The sequence below is a fragment of the Auxenochlorella protothecoides genome, assembly GCF_000733215.1.
Source record: "Auxenochlorella protothecoides strain 0710 unplaced genomic scaffold scaffold38, whole genome shotgun sequence".
Classification (NCBI taxonomy): Eukaryota; Viridiplantae; Chlorophyta; class Trebouxiophyceae; order Chlorellales; family Chlorellaceae; genus Auxenochlorella; species Auxenochlorella protothecoides.
This window is the reverse complement of record NW_011934253.1, coordinates 148,803-168,221: the sequence shown is the minus strand read 5'-3', so window position 1 is coordinate 168,221 and position 19,419 is coordinate 148,803. Positions and strand designations below refer to the sequence as shown.

Below are 19,419 nucleotides of genomic sequence, written 5' to 3'. Positions count from 1 at the left end.
ATGCAAAAGGGTGAATATGTGGCGGTCGTGGAATGTGCTGGGTCCCTATATACACCCGCAAGCCCCGCATCGTAGTAATTCCCGAATCTGAGTCTGAAATCCGACGGGGATGCGCGGAAGGTTGCGTCATTTTGAGGCGCGCGAAACCACTCACGCACCTGTCATGTACCACTCTCGTCGCAATGCACCAATTGCATAAGTGCATAAGTTTAGGTTTTACCTTTGTTGGATGATGGCGATCGCGAGAGGGTGACACTCCCGGTTCATTCGCCCAGCCAGCGTTCGCTCCGGGCTCCGACACAGCTTACACATGAGAGCGCCACAAGGGCATGACTATCACTTCGCGACCAGAATATTATTACACTGTCACTCTGGATGCATGGCTTGGTTATTGAGGGTGCATTCGCAGGCCTAGACTAGGGAACAGACTCCGTTTCGGTGACTTCCACGATCTTGCTTGCCTCCTCCGGCTTCACCTCCTCTGCCTGGCCCACCTCGGCGCTGGGTGCTGGAGTCCCTGTCCCGCCCTCCTCGGTCTTGGGTTCAGCCACTCCGTCCTCGGGCTTGGGCTCGTCCTCATCCTCTGGCTCCTTGCCAGTGAGCAAGTCGTGAAGGATGAAGCCCATCTGCAAGCGGTCCGCAGGTGTCTCTGCATGCTTGCTGGTGCTGGTAGTGATGCCGTCCAGGACAGCTGCACAGGACAAGGACGATGGGGGGATGTTATAGGAAGGCTTTACACTGTACAAAAGAGTGAATGCTGTGGCAAGGCTCACGAGGCATAGGAGAGGAGTCCCAGCACTGCCTTAGAAAATTCGCAGAGCTGTGCACGGGTGCACCTGCGACCACCTCACAACCTAACCCGCCCCATTCCCTTCCACGTGGGCCAATCCTATCCACCACACCTGCATCCAGAAGCAGTTTTCGCTGCGCAATGTTGTAAATGTTCTTGTCCACCGTTCCCTTGGTGATGAATCGGTAGACCGTCACGGGTTTCTTTTGGCCGAGCCTGCACGGTGGGTGAGCATTTGCTGTGTGAGGCCAGGACCTCAGATGCCAAGGCCCGCGATCGTCTCAGGCAGTGCGGGGCCTGTGCCCTGCTCAGCCCTCAGGTGTGGTCCCTTGCCCTGTGAGTGAGCATCAGGGGCCTCCCCCTTGCATCTCCACCCCCCCCGCTCCTCCTCACCTGTGGCAGCGGTCCTCTGCCTGACGGTCTGTCTGGGGGTTGAAGTCGGAGTCGTGCAGGATGACCGTGTCCGCACCAGTCAGATTCAGGCCCTGGCCCCCTGCGCGCGTGGAGAGGAGGAATGCAAACACCTCCTCGCTCCCATTGAACCTGTGCATGTGTGAGTGTGTGCGCGCGCGTGTGGGTGGTGTGGGGTGATCGCGTCCAATGGCGGTGTGGCGAGGGGCCCATGGGCCTGCGCGCCAGCCTGCAGACCAGGGAGCCGTGAATCCTGTGGCCTGGTTGGGACCCCCCGGACCAAAGGATCCAGGGCCCAGCCTGGCGTCCCGATCCTTTCCTCCCCCGATCAACAGCATCCCCACACCAACCCCACGCACTTGTCCACGGTGGCCAGGCGCTCCTCCACGGCTGTGGACCCATCTAGGCGCACGTAGGGCAGCTGCAGCTCGCTCATGAGCCACTCCATGACGTCCAGCACCGAGGTCCACTGTGAGAAGATGAGGGGGCGCGAGCCCGCGGCCTTCAGCTTGGGCAGCATGGTCCTGAGCAGGCGGAACTTGGAGGAAGACCAGAGGTGCTCCGAGGACAGGCGGTACGCGTCGAACTCAGGGCCGGCGTTGTAGCAGAAGACGTGCAGCGCGTAGTCGGAGTACCCTGCCAGCTCCGCCTGCACCTTTTTCAGCGTGGCGTTGCCGGAGAAGAGCTGGCGCTCGTGCGCCAGCGCCGCAATCTCCTCCACCCGCGCATCGTCGTAGTGGTGGCGCACCAGCAGCGGGTGCTGCGCGATCTTGCGCAGGTGGGAGAAGATGTGGGAGATCTTGCGCGCGCCCACCGACTTGCACCATTTCTCGATCCCCGCCGCGCCCGCGTCGGCGCTGATGGCACGTGCCGACAGCTGGCGCCGGTAGGCCGCCACCGCCGCCTCGTACAGCGCCTGCTGCTCCGGGGCCATGGGGATGAACTCGCTCTTGTGCGCCTTCTCCGTCAGCTGGCTCTTCACCTCCGTCTTCAGCCGGCGCAGGACAAAGGGGCCCAGCAGCGACTTCATGCGCGCCGTCAGCTTGGCGATCTCCGCGTCGTCCTGCGCGCGACGAGGCCGAACGGGGGGTGGGGAGTGAGTTTGAGGGCTGTGTGTCATATGTCTTGGGACAGACAGCCGATGGATGGGGTTCATGTGCGACGCATAGAGCAGATGGCTTGGCACTGGGATGCGGGCCGGGACATCGCAGCAGCTTTCAAGCCACGAATGATCAACCTCAGGCCGCACCTCCTCCGCCTGCGCCAGCACCGCGCCCAACTCATGTCCCCTCGCCGCACGCACGATGCCTGCAAAGCCCTTCGTCACCCAAGCGCCCTCCAACCCCCCTCCAATCCTGCCCTTGCCTTGAGCACGTCCTTGACATTCTCAAACGTCTCCTTGGAGAAGATGGCAGGCAGGAGGAAGTGCAGGAGATTCTGCAGCTCCCCCAGGTCATTCTGCAGCGGGGTGCCCGTCATCATGACGCGGCGACGGGAGACTTGCGCCACCCTGCGTATGTGGCCGGGGAGCAGCGGTTCGGTGAGTGATGCGGGGAGCCATTGGGATGGGGCTCGTAGCCACATGCGCGAGGGGGCCTGACACCATCCTCTGCAGGACTTGGCCTAGAGCCAGGCGAGGGAGTGTCGTTCCCCAGATCAGTGCGTGTACGATCCCACGGAGCACATGCAGCTCCTGATACACTTTCCCAGATTTCAATCAGCTGGGGAAGGGAAGGGCCTTCCATGTTGGTTCCAGTACGATCTGGTCCCCACCCAGTGCCACCACCCCCGGGCCAAGGCCTTGCCTGCTGAGGCGACGGGAGCGCACGGTCTCCGCGTTCTTCAGGGCATGGGCCTCGTCCATGATCAGGTGGCTCCACTGCCAGCTCTCCAGGAAAGGGCGATCATGGCGCTGGGCAGGCCTGTGCCAGGAGCGGGCGGCTCGGTGTGGGTGAGGATGAGATGCCAAAGGCTGCTGCGCGGTCCCCAGCGAGCCGGTGCAAGGTGCCAATCCATGCGGCAAGCAGTTCCATGGATCCCGAGAAGCAGTGACTGGATGCGCCTTGCGCCAGACACCCCCCTTTCAGAACAAGCCTTTCGCCACGCTCACCCGTCCCGCTCAAAGAGGGTGTAGCACGTGAGCATGACATCAAAGGGTGCTCGAGGCAGCGGGGTCTCCATGTCCATCGCGCGAGCCCTTCCTGGCTCGGCGCCACGGCCGTACGCTGAGGAGACATTGGTGACCGCTGGGCTGAGACCAGGCGCTCAACAAGTGGAGGGCAGACGATACACAGATGAAACTCTGGAGAGACACGCCACCGGGGCACCCCCCCATCCACCAGCAAGGCGCCCCGCACTCACAGTCGATGTTGGTGCTTCCTGCCTTGCCGGTCTTGCCCTCCTTCTCCCCTGCATAGTCCTCATCGGAGTCATTCATGAGCCCCCGTCCAGCCGGGTCGTCCGAGTCGTCCTCCGCTGCTGCGGCTGGCGCGTGCACGAGGGAAAGCGAGGATTGGTTGCTGCTAGAGTGCGGTGCCACACATGAGGGACCTTGATGCCATATTTACCATGGCAGCTCCCCTCGTAAGAGCATCCTCGCGCTTGCCGCCACCGTGCTCTTGCGCCTGGACCCTGCCCCTACCTGCTTCGTCGGCCGCAGCCTTCTCGCTGCGCGCGGTTTCCTCCAGGGCAATGGGGTCGGTGAGGTCGGAGAGGTCGTCGTCCACCTCCTCGCCACGAGCCATCCGCTCCCTACGAGGCACATGACAGACAGGAAGGGGTCCATATGATGCATGGAGCGAGTAAGGGTGCTGCCCAGCCCAGCAAGCCCAGTGCAGTCGATTGTGTCCGACAATGGCTGTCTGGAAGCCCCAACCAGCCTCGACGCCCAGCCCACTCCCCTATCTGCATGCCTCAGGAACAATAGAGCAAGGGCATCGTTCCTGGCCTCACACGAGGCCTCGGGCACCTCCCAACAGGCAACCAGGCCCTGCCGGACCCCTTCCTCGGGACCCCCCACCCATCACACCAAAATCCCCTCCCCCCCCCCCTCCCTTCCTTCCTGGCACCTGAGTGTATTCAGGCGGGCCCGCACGATCTTGCGGTGCTTGCCGTAGTAGGGTACCACGCGCATACCCGGGCACCAGCGTGCAAACTCGCGCTGCCAGTTCTCCAGCAGCGACGCGGTGACGATGACCAGGTGCGGCCCGGCGTCGCCGTCCAGGCTGCGGATGGCGCCCAGGTAGGAGATGACCTGTGCCGTCTTGCCCAGCCCCATCTCGTCCGCCAGGATGGCGCCGCCGATGCGCTGGCGGTAGAGGAGCATGAGGAAGTTGATGCCCACCAGCTGGTAGGGCTTCAGGTACCGCGCGGTGTCGCCGCACGCCTCGATCAGCTGGGCCTGGTCCACCTGCTGGTACGTCTCGGCCACGCGCACGGGGCCCCTGCACCAGGGTATGAAAGGGGGCGAGGGTGTAAGGGCCTGTTGCAAGGGGGAACAAACAGGCGCTGCACAGCCATCGCACTGTTCATGCCAGAAGGCACTGGCAGGTGAGCCACAGGTGTGGGGCTGCCGGCATCAACTCCAGGGACAGGAGGTACAAGGCAGCCTGCTCGCCGGGCGACATGACTCTCTAACCTTCTCCTCGATTCCCGGTTCCCCTCCCCTCCTCAACTACACCTCTGCCACCCACGTCCTCTCCTCACCCAGTGGGGTCCAGCTTGCTGGCACCCAGCTGTCCATAAAGCTTCGTGCTGATCTCCTCGCAGCGTCGCATCACCTCGTCGGTGTGGTCTTTGGCCGAGGTATCCTCCCCCTGGAACTGGGCGTTGAAGTGACCTGCGCAGGAAGCAGCGCATGCTTGGATGGCACCCAGGGTGGGGCAGGGAACACAGAGCACAAAATTGCCGGGCGTCGTCAGCGCTCAGAAGATGCACTGAGGAGGCAACGCGGTGCGCACTCCACAAAGCAGAGCTCCACTGTCCAACAGCCTTCCCCCCGCCACCCCTCCCTGCCGCAGCACGGTCGCACCCCGGTTGCGGATGTCGACCTTCACCCTCATATTGTTGCGGTTGTTGGCGGCGGCAGCGTAGGCGGCCTGAGCGCGCCGCTGCTGCTGCTGCTGGTATAGGCTGCTGGATGTCTGCTGGTATGACTGCCCGTTGCTGAGCGGCTGGCGAGCAGACTGCGGACGAGGTGGAGGGTTGGGGAAGGAAGGGATGAAGGCATGGCTAGGTGTATTGCACCCGCCTTGCATCCTCCTGCCCAGGCCAAGCCACGGCTACTGCATGCTTCTAGTCTCGTGAGCAGCGACAAGCTGATCATGCAAACCCGCTGATCACACTCGGAATGGCAACCGGGATCCCCCTTCCCGTCCAGGCAAAGGCACCTGCTGAGCAGCATACTGCATCACTGCTGCTGAGAGGTGGGGGTCCAGCGCCTGACGCTTGGCAGAGGGCTGGGCAGCCTGCAGCACAGGGGAGTCAAGTTTGGGAGGAGGCAGTGAGGTTGGGGCCCGGAGGGGCCCGAGTGGTGACCATCGTCCTCACGGGGGGGGCCAGCCTGCTCGCTATCCACCATCCCTGGCCAAACTTAAAGATGGGAGGAGAGGGGGAGGTGCGGCCCATGCAGGCCGCCCCCGCCACCCTGCCTGCAAGGAACCAGGCCCACGCACATGGCTGGAGTACATGTCGCGGGCGTTGACCGCGGGCAGGCCCTGGGTGGGCGGGGTGTAGGTGCCGGCCTGCGGGTACGCGTACTGCTGGAACTGCGGGAGCGCGGTGGAAAACAGGGTGCTGCCCGGCCCCCCTACATACGCCGCCGCCTGGCTGGCCGCCTGCACGCTGGCCGCCTGCTGCTGGTACTGCTGCTGCTGGCGCAGGAGGGCCTGCGTCTGCTGCTGGAAGTACTGCTGCTGCGCAGACTGCGCCGCGGCCGCGGACTGCTGCTGCTGCAGGTAGTGCTGCTGGAGCATGGCGTGCTGCAGCTCCAGGGAGACGTGCTGGGGCGCGGGCTGGGCCACCTGGAGGTGGGGTGAGTGCACATACGCCTGCTGCAGGCTGACGGGGGGGTGGGCCTGCGCCAGGGCAGCGCTGTACGCCGCACCATAGTTGGAGTAGGCGGGTGCGCCTTGACCTGGGCATGGCATGGAGGAGGAGGCCTTGGATGGGGGAGGGAAGGGGGGGGGCATGACACTGGGCACCCCTGGCTCCTGCGCGCACACCGGCCTCCCAACAGCAAACGACAGTGATGCCGGGCAGATGTGAGGATTTGACTCCTGCCCACCTCGCTCCCCCGTGCCGGGGTTCTGCAGGGAGCCCAGACGGACCCCGCTGCCTACTCCAGGGAGTCCAGCTGCGGCCAGGTTTTCAAACCTGACGGGGTTGGCCGCCGGACCCACGTTGTTCAGCGGAGGCTGGCCCTCCCCTGGGTCGTTGCCGCTGTTATACATTGTTCTGCTTCCTTAACCTTCCAAAGGGCGATGACGAGATGGACAGATCTGGATTTTTGAATTCGCAAGGTGAATCACGACCCTACGTGGCGGACCCAAGCTGTCGATCCGAACCAGAGGGCAGGACGTGCGGCCAAGCCAGGGAAGAAGAAGCAAGCGGAAACTACTCTGCCCGCTTCCGTAGCTGCACACTTGAGATAGGCCAGCCCTCGCGAGGGTATTTGCATTGACCGTATGTGCTCACATCACAAGGGCGTACTCGGGCATGGCTTGCCCTAAATAGAAAGCACGCCTCCAACGCTGGGTCTGAGAGCGGGGTGGTGGATCGTTGATCGCGGAGGTTTACCCCCCAGCCCAAACAAGAGTATACACAACATACTTCGCACACAATGGTAAAATCTGTCTAGGTGTTCATTGAGATGCTAGGAACCAATGTTGACTGAGGGGTAGACTTCTTCAGCCAGACCACTGAAGGCACGCTGTAGGCAATGCAGGCGTGTCTCACCATGACCGGGGCAGGTGAGCGAGTCGCGTGCAGGATCCACAAGTACAATGCGTGCAGTACCATCTGCGCTGCCAGCCCTCACTCTAAACCAAGCAACTTCCTCTGTCATGAGCAGGCTTATCTGGCCATCAAGCACAGCATGGCTGCACCAGAAGGCCCTTCACAGCCAGCTGGAAGTGTCCGCAGAGACTTTCTATGCATCCAACGTCTGTGCGTGCTTTGTCGAGTACCCACAAGAATCTTACACCTCCAGTGTGTCTCACAAACTTGGTGAGATGTGGGTTCAGGGGATGCCCATCCCTTTACAGCGTCAGCTATGGCCAGCCACCCACTCTCTCAGCTGCCGGGTTGGGAGACCAGCCATTCTCTGATGTGCCACCCAGCCTGGTGCCCTCTTCACCCACCCATTGCTGTGCCAAACATTCCACACAGCGTCTGCTGAAGCTGGCGAGCCGTGGGACACCCCGGCCACGGATCCTCTGTAGAGCAGCAAGCAAGGATGAGGGTAACATCGTCTCCCAGTTCTTCAGCGGCGACCTGCCCAAGAACACCGCCATCCTGCTGGCGCTACTTGTTTTCTCCCGCCTCGGCGTCTATATCCGGCTGCCCGGCGTGGATGTGGACGCCTTTGCCGCCAGCATGCAGGGCGGGGGCCTGCTGGGGTACATCGACACGTTGTCGGGCGGGTCCATCAGCCGCGTCGGCGTCTTCTCCCTTGGCAAGTGGTCGTGGCCTGCCAGGGAGGCGGGAGGCCCCTGAGGTGCCACTTTCTACACCTGACCTCTGCCCGAGTTACCCCACCACCGACCCTGGTATGCCCCGCCCCTGCAGGCATCGTGCCCTACATCAATGCCTCCATCCTCCTCCAGCTGCTGGCCACGCTGTCCCCCTCCCTGAAGCGTCTGCAGCGCGAGGAAGGCAGGGCTGGCCGGGCACGCTTCGAGCTGTACCAGAAATTGGCGTCCCTGGGCTTTGCCGTCGCTCAGGCAGTGGGCCAGCTCACCTACCTGCGGCCGTACGTCCCCGACTTCTCCCTGTACTGGCTGGCCTCCAACTCCCTGGTGCTCACCACGGGAGCCATGATCCTCGTCTTTGTGAGCAGGGCGGGGGTTGGCTGTGGGAGGACTGCCATGCCTGGGCTGTGAGGTGGGTGCGGAATGTGCAGCAGCAACCTGCGTGCCTTCTGCACCCCATGCCTTGGCTAGCTGCAAGGAGGTGCAGGTGGCAGCTCCCTCCGTAGATCTGAATCAGTGTCGGTCAGAATGACAGCCCCCGCAAGTGTGCTGCTCTCAGGTCTTCCCCAATCAGCAAAACCACCCTCCCTCCCCATCCCTGCCTCACAGGTTGCCGACACCATCAGCGAACTGAAGCTGGGCAACGGCACCTCGGTCCTCATCTTCGCCAACATCGCATCGGCGCTGCCTTCCTCCGTGGGCGCCGCGGTCGTGGCCGCCGGGGATGGCAACGTGGGCGCCCTGGCGGCCTACATTCTTGCCTTTCTCCTCACCACGCTGGGCATTGTGTATGTCCAGGAGGCGGAGCGCCAGATCCCAATGGCCTACGGCTCGCGCTACAAGGCTGGGGGCCCGCTGAGTCAGCAGGCGTACCTGCCCTTCAAGGTCTGGGGCAGAGCGGCTTGGATGGGGGCAACCGGGCTGTGGTGCAGGCCCCAGAGCGGCCACTGGCCCAGAGCCAGGGCGTGCGACCCCTCCACATGACCGTCGGGCCGTCCCACATCGCTGCAGGTGAACGCGACGGGCGTCCTCCCAGTCATCTTTGCCTCCTCGCTCCTGGCGGTGCCCAGCACACTGGCGCGTTTCACACACTCCTCCACCCTGGCCGGAGCAGCAAATGCGCTGGGCCCCGGCGGCGCCTTCTACCTGCCGGTGAGGAGGGAGGGGGTGCCGATGGCCAGACAGTCTGCCGCGACTCATTGCCCAAGATCTAGCCCCCGTGCGGGTGCCATTGGAACTTGCATGCGAGGGGCTGCATTGCTGTCTTGCAGTGCTGACACTGTGCCTGTGTTCCGTCCTATGTGGATCCACGCCGTAAGAAGGGCATTCCAGTGTGGGCAACTCAGGGCTGCCCAGATATTGCCTCTGCTCCTCAAGCGTGTGTGACCCTCTGAGCTGGTGGTGCCTCCCTGATGCACCTCTGCAGGTCAATGTGGCACTGATCGTGGGCTTCAACTACCTCTACACCTTCTTGCAATTCGAGCCCAAGGAATTGAGCGAGCAGCTAAAGAAGCAGGGGGCCTCCATCCCCGGCATCCGACCAGGGCGGAACACCGCCGCCTTCATTACCCAAACCCTGGCGAGGATGTCGGTGCTCGGTACGTTTGTGGAGGCGGTGATCGGGTTTTTGCGTGTACCATGCTTCCAAATGGATGCGGGAGTGGCCACAATTTGAAGGCATGTGGGCCGTCCCTCCTCTAGTAAGCAGGCCCTATCCAGTCACCCAAGCCCCATGCCCACTGAACTCCTCCTCAAGCAGCGCCTGTGCACCACTGCAGGCTCTGCTTTCCTTGGCGCCCTGGCCATTGCCCCCGCAATTGTGGAGGGCCTTACGGGCATGACGGCCCTGCGTGGCTTCGCGGGGACCTCAGTCCTCATTCTGGTGGGCGTGGCCACCGACACGGCGCGCAAGTTCAGGGCTGAGCTGGCGATGGGCAAGTACAAGGACATTGATGCCCTTTACGACAACCTTGACGACCTATAGGGGTGTCTCTGTTGGCCTCTCATTAGGAATCGTGGGGAATCTTGTGTGTACCCCGAGTGGATTTTAACCTAACCCCAACACCCTCGGAGGAGGTACCAGGGCCAATCGGCCAAGCGGCTCATGCTGGCGGGATGCGCACTGTCAATGCATGTAGGTCACACAAGTAATTGCGTCGCAATTTCATGCGTTGTCATGCGCGATCGGAGAACCCCCCTTATCAAATGTCCTCGCCGGATACCTCGGGGAGATTCGACGAAATCAGCCAGGGTCAAGTCGGAACCACTGTTTGGCACATGCGGGGGCATAGCCCAAGGGTTTGCCTGTGTCGGAAACGTTTAGGAAACTGCTTGCGAATTCTAACGGGCCGCTTAACGCCATCGATGGCAATCTCCTCCAGAAGTTGATTTAGCACGCGGTATCAGCTGCCAGGTCGCCCGTACCCGTCCGTCTGACGGAACGGAACTTGTCCCGCGAGATCCTTTTACGGATGCACGCAAATTCGATCATCGCTAAGGTGCGTGATGTGCGACGATGGTAGTATCGCATCTTGTGTTGAGGGTTGCGCGAGCTGGGATGCTTGTCGCGATGCTGGTATGCATATCGGGGGGGTGGGCCCACGTGCCTCGGATGCTCCTCCTGGAAGGGGGTCGACAACTGGCACTCCCCGGAGCTGAATTCCCTCACGCGTCGATAGACGCCCCTCCCTCCTCCTCCTTCTATTTCCGAGTTTCGTAATTACCTTGAAACGACCCCAGGGCCATGCTTGTGAAGGTTTGATCGCTGCCTTCTCCAGGTTACGTTATTTCACCGTTTAGGCACAGTCTGCACGACGCCCTCGCCCCGAGCCTGTCGTGTTTCCCTTTCCTCAACCGATCGCTGCAGTACTTTCCTCAACTTTGAAGGTGATTTTACATTCACTCGTTCTCCATCGTCCCCCCCCCTCCCCGTTGCGGTCGCGGCCCACGTCAACCCTGCTGGCGAGGGGGAGCGGTCCCCCCCCTGCACGTGCTCCATTTGATTTCCCCAACCGGGGGAGCAAATCCCCCTCTTCCCCTCCGCAGCCCTTCCCTCCCAGCGGTCCCTATTTGTCATCCCCGCAGACTGCCATGGATTTAGAGCTGTGCACCCCCCAGGACATGGACCACCGGCACCCCCCCGTGGACTCCAACACCAGCTCCACCTCCGAGGCCGACGTGGCTAGTCTGCTGGACGGCGCAGACCAGCGGTCGCACCACCTGCTCAAGCACTGCCTGTCCCACGGCCAGCGCGACGGCGCGTTGGCCCACTTTACCACCGCTGACGTGAAGGAGGCGGCGCGCGAGGTGTCGCGCATGGGCCAGCGCGACCTGCAGGCCCGGTTCAAGGCCGTGTACGGCACGACCACGCACAGCAACAACAACGACTGGCTGCGGCGGAAGCTGTACGAGGCCATCGGGGCCGCGCCCATGAAGGCGGCGGTGAAGAGCAAGCCACGCAAGGCCGCCGCAAAGGCGCGCAGCCGTGGCGCGAGCCTGCCGGCCTCCCCGGTGGCAGCGCGGGGGGCGCTGGCTGGCGCTCACCGCGCCTCCTGCGACCTGGGCTCTGGGAAGGCGCAGGATGGGGACGCCGCGCTGCTGGGCATGGAGTCGGACCTGTCGCTCACCGAGGACGGCAGCGAGGAGGGGTCCTTCACGCACGCCCCCGGCGCTGCACACGAGGCCAAGGCAGCCAGGTGAGGGAGTCAGGCTCGGAGCTTGCCGAAGGGGGTTGGCTGCATGTGCTGGGTGGCGGCAGGTGTGCATCTGCCCTTGTGTCTCGGGTATGGTTGTGCCGCAAACTGCTATCACAGGACGCTTGCTCTGATGCGACGGCTCTGATGTGCCTACTCTACAAACCATGCCTTGCACTGTACAGACCTTGCCATCCCTAAAATCCTTGCACCCACCACACCCTCGCTCCCACTGCAGCCGCGGCAACGGCACCCCTCAGTCGGTACTGGGCGCGGCGTGTGAGCGCTCGTCCTGGTCGCACTCCGGCCTGGCCCCTGCCCTGGCGTCCTCGGCCAATGGGTCGGTGGAGCTCCCGGACTTCTCCGGCGTGCTCAGCGACGTCGCCGCCGCCGATTGGGCCGCCGAGGGAATGGACCTGGAGGCTCTGCGCCCGCTCAGCGGCTACGGCGATGCAGCCGACGACGACATCATGCTCCTCCAGCTGGACCTGTCGGCCTTTGACTGATCAGACGGCGGCACGCCCCGATCTTGCACCTCCCCTCAGAGCAGCCGGGGCTAGGCAGGCCCCCTGCGGCACATGCGTGGGTGCCGAGCGGCCGATGCGCCCCGCCTTCACGCCGGGGTAGCCCCCACCCCACCGCACGCACCGTCACTCAACGTGAGGGATGCTTCCCGCCACTGTCGCCCTTCCATGCTCCCAGACGTTGGTTCCCTTTGTTTTTTGGTCGATTTTCGTCTACCTTTTTGTTGCCTGGACTCGCCCCCGCCACAGCAGGCGGGGGGGGCCACGGGTGGGCGCGGGTGGGGTGCTGTCGCGCCCTGGCCCCTTGCCCCAACCTCAGGCCTCTTGACGCATGGCCCTAGCGCTGGCCTGTCCAGGAGTCGTGTTTGTGTTGTGTGGTGCCGTACCCTTGAGACAGCTCGTCGTACCACCTTGATGCTCTGTCGGGCCGGAGGCCAGGTTGGCCCTGGTCAGGACCCTTCCCCCCTACACCCACCCCACCCCAAAATTGCGGGCTCCATAAAACCTGATCCCTTTGAGTCCTAATGTGTCTGTGGGCCAGCCCCTGGCACCTCTTGATACCCCTCACTGCCCTCTCTTGTTTCTGCTGCTTGCATTGCGCCGCGAGATCGGCGGAGGCGTGCTCAAGTTCACATGGAGGACTTGTGATAAATGTTTTGTCTGTGCCCTACCTTGGGCATCGACGCTTTCCTGTCCCTGCATCCCACGCTGAGTCACCGAGTGGCTCGAGTCGGATTGTGCTCATGGTCCCCGTTGGGCTCCGGGCCGCCCTGCGTGTGTAACTCCACTTGTTATTGTAGATTGGGAAGAGGAATTTGGGTGCGCCGTGTAGTTTCAGCCATGGATAATGCTCTGAGTCTTCCCCCGAGCAGGTTTGTAGTGCGCCCAAGCCCGCGTGGCACACGTTGAGGGAGTGGAACGGGCCAGGCTTCGACAGGGGATGTCCTGCATTCCGACTTTCCACCCAAGTGTTTGACCATCGCCAAAGCCATTGCAGACGTGCGAGATGTCCAAGACAGATCGGTATCGGCTAAACGGACAGGATACTCTCACGAATATTCTCACTGCCTTCTGCGCAACTGGCATCGCCTGCGGGCATCCTGCACATCTGGCCCATAGGAGTCGCCGCAGTCAGCCATGGAGCTTGCACTTCGGGACGAGACTGCTGTCCAACGGCAGGAATGCGGTGGGTGATCGCGTACCCGAGATGAGGAGTCAATGCAGTTTCCAAGAAGTTCATACTAAGACCTGTGCTCGCTGTAATGCACTGCCACACAGCAAACTGCGGTGCACGGACTAATCTGCTAAGGTGCAGCAGGTGTCACTCAGTCCACTTCTGCGGAGTCAAATGTCAAAAGGTAAGCCACAGTAATCTAATCATCAGTGCGCATGCCTCGTGTGACATGATCTACCCGAGGGTGTTTGCATGGACCCTGTACACCTCTTATTCAGCCACCAGCCCAAACTTACCCGTGCATGGCCCTGAACTCGTTTCTCACCATATGCAGGCCTACTGGCCCTTCCACCGCCTGCACTGCAAACGAAACGAGTTTGCAGATGCAATGGAGGAGGCTGATCCGAAGTTTGCCACTTGGATGAGGGGCCACGGTAAGCTCGCTGTCCTGAAGGACGATGAAGTAGACCGGCTGGAAAGGGCGGCACAGGCCGCATCGGGCCCCAGCCGGGCAGAGGTCATGGACTCCATGTATGGGAGACTGGAGCCGAAGCCAGCTGGTGCGAGGCGGGGGAGGGAGGGGTACGCCGCTGTGCATGAGGAAGTGGAGATCTTCTTCCTGTTAAGAATGGTCCATGGTAGGACGCCCACCAGTGTTGCGCCGACAGCTCTCCCACACCCCTGGCCCCCGATCCACATGTCTCACAGGCCCCAGCTTCTCGGCCGAGGAGCTGGAGCGCATGTCCGAGGCAGCGGAGGCAGTCAAGGCGAGCGCTCGTCGCGCACTGCCCTGCAGCAAAGCGTATGCAGCCATCGATGTCCCCGAGGGCATGGGGAGCGACGCCGGCGGCTACAAGTGGCGGCAGAGCCAGACGCACGTCGAGGTGTTCGTGAGCCTCCCTCCTGGCACCAGCCGGCGCGCCGTGCACGTCAGCCTCACGTCGGTGAGCCTGGAAGTCAGCGTAGAGGAGCGGCCCGTCCTGGGTGGCACCCTGTGGCGCGAGGTCAAGGCTGATGAGAGCACCTGGTACATCCAGGTGGGATGTCTTGATGGCCCGTGCCAGGCGCTCTCGGTGGGAGTTGAGGGCTTTGCATAGGGTGGCGCAGAGCAGGAGGCTGGATCTGGCCAGCAGTGTGTCTGTCTGGGGCCGCAGTGCCTTTCATGCTTGCTGCGCCCCTTGCTAGTCACAGCGACTGTGCCCCGAAGCCTTGTCCCATCCAGCCGCCACTCTACCCGTCAGCGATTTCTCATCCAGCCACGCCCCTCCCACCCCGCCGCGCAGGATGGCATCCTGGAGATTGTGCTGCTGAAGCGGCATCGTCGTGGCAACTATGCAGATGGCGAGACCAATGCCACCACCTTCTGGTATGCGGTGACGAGGAATGCGGGCACGGACGCCCGGCTCGCCCTGGAGCACCCCCCGCCGGGGTACTACAGCTCGCACTGGGAGGGCGAGGGGGCGGCCAGGAGGGGCGCGCAGCCTCGCAGGCGGCTGCCAGGTGCACGGGCAGAGGGTGCACAGACCCTTGTTCCCGCATGCTAGTCACAGCTGTCTTTGGGGCAGGGCACGGCATGAGGAAGAAGTCATGTGTGAAACAGGTCATTGAACTGGGTGTGTAAAACGCATTGACTCATCCATCGTCTTTGCTGGCTTAGGTTGGGGCAGTGCTGAAGGAGTATGTGGGTGGTCACGCCGTTCCATTCCCACTTCGCGTCAGAAGTGTACACAAGTGCATCTTGCAGCACCGGGGAGGAAGCAGGGAGCAGGCAAGGGCCGGCAACACGGTGATGGCAGGAGGGGGTAGGAACTACTACTGGAGGGCAGCCACGCCCTTGCAGGACGTCATTGAAGCAAGCAGGGGTGACCTCAGGCGTCAGCCCAGAGCATCCGCAAGCAGCACGCGGGGAGGGGTCCAGCCCCGGGATCAGAACCAGCTCAGGACGAGCTTGAAACCCACGACCACCACAATCACCAGCACGATGAGGAGGAGGAGGATCACCAGCTGCGTTTTGCAGGACCGGGCCCTGTGCATGACGCCCTTGAGCCGGCGCTGTGCGGCTGCCAGGCGCGACCGGGAGACGTCCACATCCTCCTCCAGCCCCTCCAGCAGCCGGTTGTGCAGAGTGGCCTCCTCGTTAATGCGCAGGGCCACGTGCTTGGTTGAGGCCACCCCCCTCTCCAGCTGCTCCAGCTCCCGGTCCTGCTGGCTCATCACGTCGCGCTGCAGCTCCATCAGCCCAGCCGAGGTGAGGGGGGCGGTGGCCTCGCTCTCGCGGCCCCGGCCCGGGGCCGCGGGGCCTGAGGGGGCGGCGGGGGAGGACAGGAGGGCGGCGCGGGCGGCGCTGTGGCCCCCGTCCCGCCGCAGACTCGTCAGCATGCCCTCCCGCTTGTTGCGCAGGGCCGCCACCTGGTCCCTGCGCCGGTTCCGCTCGTTCTCAGTGCTGTTCGGGGTGTAGAGAGAGGGTGAGGGAGGGTGGACAAGTGGGACGGGAAGAAGGGGCCTGAAACAGTGTCAAACAGCAGTCTCAATCCCTTCAAAGCCCTGTGCAGATTGAAATGAGCGGTGAAGTGGCCTCAAGTGCGCCGTGAACCAGGGACTCACAGGTCGGGAGCAGCCTCGATGCCGGACCGCAGCGCGTCCAACTTTGTTCCGAGGCTCCCGAGCTTTCGCCTCGCGGTAGCTGTGAGACGGGAAGCTCCTGGGCCCCCATCAGGGTGTTCTAGATTCCGTTCCTGCGGGTGGCACCCGGAGCGAGAGTGGGCAAGGTTCAGCCACGGTCCAAAGGAGGCCTTGCGGGTTGTAGGGATCCCGGCGACACGAGGGTCCCTATCGCTCCAACCACTATACCTGGATGAGGTTCAGGACTTCCCCTGCTGCCTGCTTTGCCTGCTCGTACTCCTCTGCCCAGGAGTCCGAAGACATGGCGTCCCAGCTATCGCGCTCCGGTCAAGCGAGTACCCTGCTCCCACCGCGCGACCGTACCACTACTGTGTTAACGTTCTAGCAATAACACCTGCAATCACAGCAGCAGCATCGTTGAAGATCAGTCTGGACATGGAAAGGCCGCAAGTGTCCATGTCGTGAGCGCGACCGACCCAGCGGGGTGGCAAGGCGCGCGGCGCCCGGCGTCGAGATTCACACCGGCCCAACGGCCAAGACGGTGCCCCTTGAGGTCCAGGCCCGGCGCATGCAGGTCAGTTCTTTCTACATCTTCAATTACCACTCCCTCTCCGTCTTGTTCGCCCGCTCGGCCCGCCTCCCCCACCCCTTCCTCCGTCTCGGTACTGGCCATGGCGGCTCGTGGTGGAGCTGGGCGTGCTGGCTCAAAGCTGGATGGCGCGGCTCCAGACAGCACAGATACGTACAAGAAGACCGAGACCATTTTTGCGTTTGCATCAATTCCCCCAATCCCCCAGACTAACCGGTGCATCGCTTTCCAACCATCCTGTGCAGCACATATGGCCAACTACTTCATCACATACTCTTATCTCTACCACCAGGTGGGGGGGCTTGGATCGACCAGCCTGCTGCACTTTCACGGATGAGCTTCCATTCCCCAAACGCGCCTCACCCCGCCTGCCAGCCCCCACTCTGCCACCCACTGCACCTCCCCCTCCTCAAAGCCCCACCCACGTGCTTTTCCCTGGAGCAGAAAGATATGCTGGAGGACCACAAGCGCACGGGCGCGTATTACAACGCCTGCATCCAGAACATGGCCCAGTTCAAGGACAAGGTGGTGCTGGACGTGGGCACCGGCAGCGGCATCCTGGCCATCTTTGCGGCGCGGGCGGGCGCGCGCAAGGTCTACGCCGTGGAGGCCACCGACATGGCCAAGCACGCACGTCGCCTGGTGGCGGCCCAGGGCTTGGCGGGCACGGTGGAGGTCATCCAGGGCGTAATCGAGAGCGTGGAGCTGCCGGAGCAGGTGGACATCATCATCTCTGAGTGGATGGTGAGGGGGGTTGTGGGGTTTCATCTTCTGATGGCAGGGACAGACCTCAGTGCGGATGATCAGGGGACCCACAGGGCCCGGCCCCTCTGGAGCTTGTGCCTGGCCGGGCAAGTCTCTGGACACCACTTGCCCCGCCAGCCTTAGAATCCCCTCCCCCCATTCTCCACCCATCCAAAAAAATGCAGGGCTACTTCCTGCTGCGGGAGTCCATGCTGGACTCCGTACTTGTGGCCCGGAACAAGTTCCTCAAGCCAGGCGGCGCCCTGTACCCCTCCCACGCTCGCATGTTCCTGGCGCCCATCACCACCAACCAGACGCAGCGCCGCCAGGCGGAGCTGGAGGTGGGGTCGCAGGGCATGGAAGCGTTGCTTCAAGGCCATGGGTCCCGTGTGTGCACTGGCAGACGCTGCCCCTGTCCCCTTGCTCCCCCGCCATCCCCCCACTTTTCCACCTTTCCACGCCACAGGCCGCCGTGGACGGCTGGTCCGACTTCGTGCGGGAGGTCAAGCAGTACTACGACGTCGACATGTCCTGCCTCACCGAGGCCTACCAGGAGGAGCAGGCCGATTACTTCTCGCGCACAGCGGCCTGGGCGGACGTGCACCCCTCCCAGGCCCTGGGCCCCCCTGCCTGCCTGAAGTCGTACGACCTGCTCATGCTGACCTTGGAGGAGCTGAAGGCGGACCTGCAGGCCAGCTTCAAGCTGCGCCTCCTCCAGCCCGGCCCCGTGGAGGCGCTGGCGGGATACTTTGATGTCCAGTTCAGGGGCAGCCCCGAGAACCCAGCAGACTCCCCGGTCACCCTGACCACCGCACCCGACCCCACAGGTGTGCGCTTGGGGGCCAGGGGGTGCATCAGGGAGTTCAAGGGGCGATGTCCTTTCCCCTTGCTCCTGCTGGGTGGCTGGCATCCAATAGTGGGGCCAAATGGTTGCACTGTTTCATGGTGGGCTCACTCGCAAGGTAGGGCGAGCTGAGGGGTTGCTCCCACCCTCACGTGGGCGCACCTTGACACCTCCTTGCCACCCGCCCACAAAAAATTCAATCGCTCCATGCACAGGCGCGACGCACTGGGGCCAGCAGGTGTTCTTCATGCACCCTGGCATTCAGGCGGACGAGGGTACCACCATCGAGGGCAGCCTGAGCATGAGCCGGCGGAGCGACAACCACCGCCTGATGGACGTCGTGGTGAAGCACAAGGTGGGCGGGGCTGGGCCTGAGGCATGGAGGTGCCGGGGGTTGCCTTGTGCTGTCTTGCAGTGGAACCTGGCTGCCGGGGCAAGGGACGTCAACATGACACCACCCTGTGCATCCATGAAGATGTCCTGTCGGGTTGCGACCCCCGCCGGCCTACATGGCGCCGATCAACGACATCCCCTCGCACCCATGGGCCGCAGGTGATCACCGGCCTCAGAGAGGGCCAGGAGCGGACCGACCTCTTCCACATCGAGTGATTTGACGGTCTGCAAATTGGGGCGCAGGGCTGAGCTGTGTATTCCTCAGCAGCCTGCCCGCCAGGATGCACGACCAACGCTCTGACACACTCACATCAGTGACCTGCCGCCGGACGGCCTGGGAATCCATGGTACCCGCATGACCCCTACCACGTCCCCAGCTTCCAGGGCAAGCAAGTCCAAGGAAAAAATTTGATTCTACAGGGACAGACTCAGTCCTGCCAAGCTTGAGGGCCACACAACGAAAGAATGAAACGAAAGAGTTTGTGCATGGGATTGGAGAGCGGCTGCCCAGGCCTGCATGGGGCCTCATGCCAGCCCTGGCATTGACGCGCCACTCTGGCAGGGGTCACGTGGCCCTCCCATACGGGCCCATCACCCTGTTGACAGTCTTGTCGCTCCGCCATGCGGCGCGCCGCCTGGTCCGCTCCTCCTCCTCCCTTTCCTCCTCCTCCGGGTTGACCCGGCTGAGCAAGCGCTGCGTCAGCTCCTCGCGGCCGCCGTTGCTGGGCAAGCCAAAGCGGACGCACAGCGTGCGCAGCTCGGGCGTGCCGACCTCGGAGGCCCGAGCGCCGGGCATGCGGATGGGGAGGTGCCAGGGGGTGGCCTCCTCGAGGGCCTTGCCCTCGTGTGCTGGCCGTGCCTCAGGCTCGCGGGAGGGAGGACTGCCCCTCTGCGCGAGGGTGGTGCTCACCGGCTCAGCGCAGCTCGTCTCGTTCGTGGGGTCTGGA

General features: G+C 63.1%; 7 protein-coding genes across 7 annotated transcripts; 4 read left to right on the top strand and 3 right to left on the bottom strand.

Annotated features, from left to right (window-relative positions):
• Positions 1 to 720: 720 nt before the first annotated feature.
• On the bottom strand, positions 721 to 2,683 carry F751_3644 (ATP-dependent helicase fft2; the record flags this gene model as incomplete). The annotated part of the gene is made up of 4 exons (XM_011400600.1): positions 721 to 1,006; positions 1,184 to 1,333; positions 1,561 to 2,264; positions 2,576 to 2,683. The coding sequence occupies 4 exons, from the start codon at positions 2,681 to 2,683 to the stop codon at positions 721 to 723; spliced, it is 1,248 nt and encodes a 415-aa protein (XP_011398902.1).
• Positions 2,684 to 2,918: 235 nt separating this feature from the next.
• Positions 2,919 to 4,995, bottom strand: F751_3643 (ATP-dependent helicase fft2; the record flags this gene model as incomplete). The annotated part of the gene is made up of 5 exons (XM_011400599.1): positions 2,919 to 3,123; positions 3,312 to 3,360; positions 3,843 to 3,952; positions 4,270 to 4,644; positions 4,907 to 4,995. Coding segments are annotated over 5 exons (828 nt in total), but the record flags the coding sequence as incomplete, so codon positions are not given.
• A 2,162-nt stretch (positions 4,996 to 7,157) lies between these two features.
• F751_3642 (Preprotein translocase subunit SECY, chloroplastic) lies at positions 7,158 to 9,874 on the top strand (the record flags this gene model as incomplete). The annotated part of the gene is made up of 7 exons (XM_011400598.1): positions 7,158 to 7,170; positions 7,647 to 7,855; positions 8,026 to 8,250; positions 8,500 to 8,775; positions 8,902 to 9,042; positions 9,317 to 9,488; positions 9,669 to 9,874. The coding sequence occupies 7 exons, from the start codon at positions 7,158 to 7,160 to the stop codon at positions 9,872 to 9,874; spliced, it is 1,242 nt and encodes a 413-aa protein (XP_011398900.1).
• A 1,106-nt stretch (positions 9,875 to 10,980) lies between these two features.
• F751_3641 (hypothetical protein) lies at positions 10,981 to 12,088 on the top strand (the record flags this gene model as incomplete). The annotated part of the gene is made up of 2 exons (XM_011400597.1): positions 10,981 to 11,585; positions 11,821 to 12,088. The coding sequence occupies 2 exons, from the start codon at positions 10,981 to 10,983 to the stop codon at positions 12,086 to 12,088; spliced, it is 873 nt and encodes a 290-aa protein (XP_011398899.1).
• Positions 12,089 to 13,668: 1,580 nt separating this feature from the next.
• Positions 13,669 to 14,824, top strand: F751_3640 (hypothetical protein; the record flags this gene model as incomplete). Its single annotated transcript, XM_011400596.1, has 3 exons — positions 13,669 to 13,840; positions 13,989 to 14,317; positions 14,564 to 14,824. The coding sequence occupies 3 exons, from the start codon at positions 13,669 to 13,671 to the stop codon at positions 14,822 to 14,824; spliced, it is 762 nt and encodes a 253-aa protein (XP_011398898.1).
• A 382-nt stretch (positions 14,825 to 15,206) lies between these two features.
• On the bottom strand, positions 15,207 to 16,205 carry F751_3639 (Syntaxin-52; the record flags this gene model as incomplete). Its single annotated transcript, XM_011400595.1, has 3 exons — positions 15,207 to 15,723; positions 15,885 to 16,015; positions 16,131 to 16,205. The coding sequence occupies 3 exons, from the start codon at positions 16,203 to 16,205 to the stop codon at positions 15,207 to 15,209; spliced, it is 723 nt and encodes a 240-aa protein (XP_011398897.1).
• A 536-nt stretch (positions 16,206 to 16,741) lies between these two features.
• F751_3638 (Protein arginine N-methyltransferase PRMT10) lies at positions 16,742 to 18,688 on the top strand (the record flags this gene model as incomplete). The annotated part of the gene is made up of 6 exons (XM_011400594.1): positions 16,742 to 16,783; positions 16,936 to 17,235; positions 17,421 to 17,576; positions 17,702 to 18,062; positions 18,295 to 18,434; positions 18,632 to 18,688. 6 exons carry the CDS (start codon positions 16,742 to 16,744, stop codon positions 18,686 to 18,688), a joined length of 1,056 nt encoding a protein of 351 aa, XP_011398896.1.
• Positions 18,689 to 19,419: the final 731 nt, after the last annotated feature.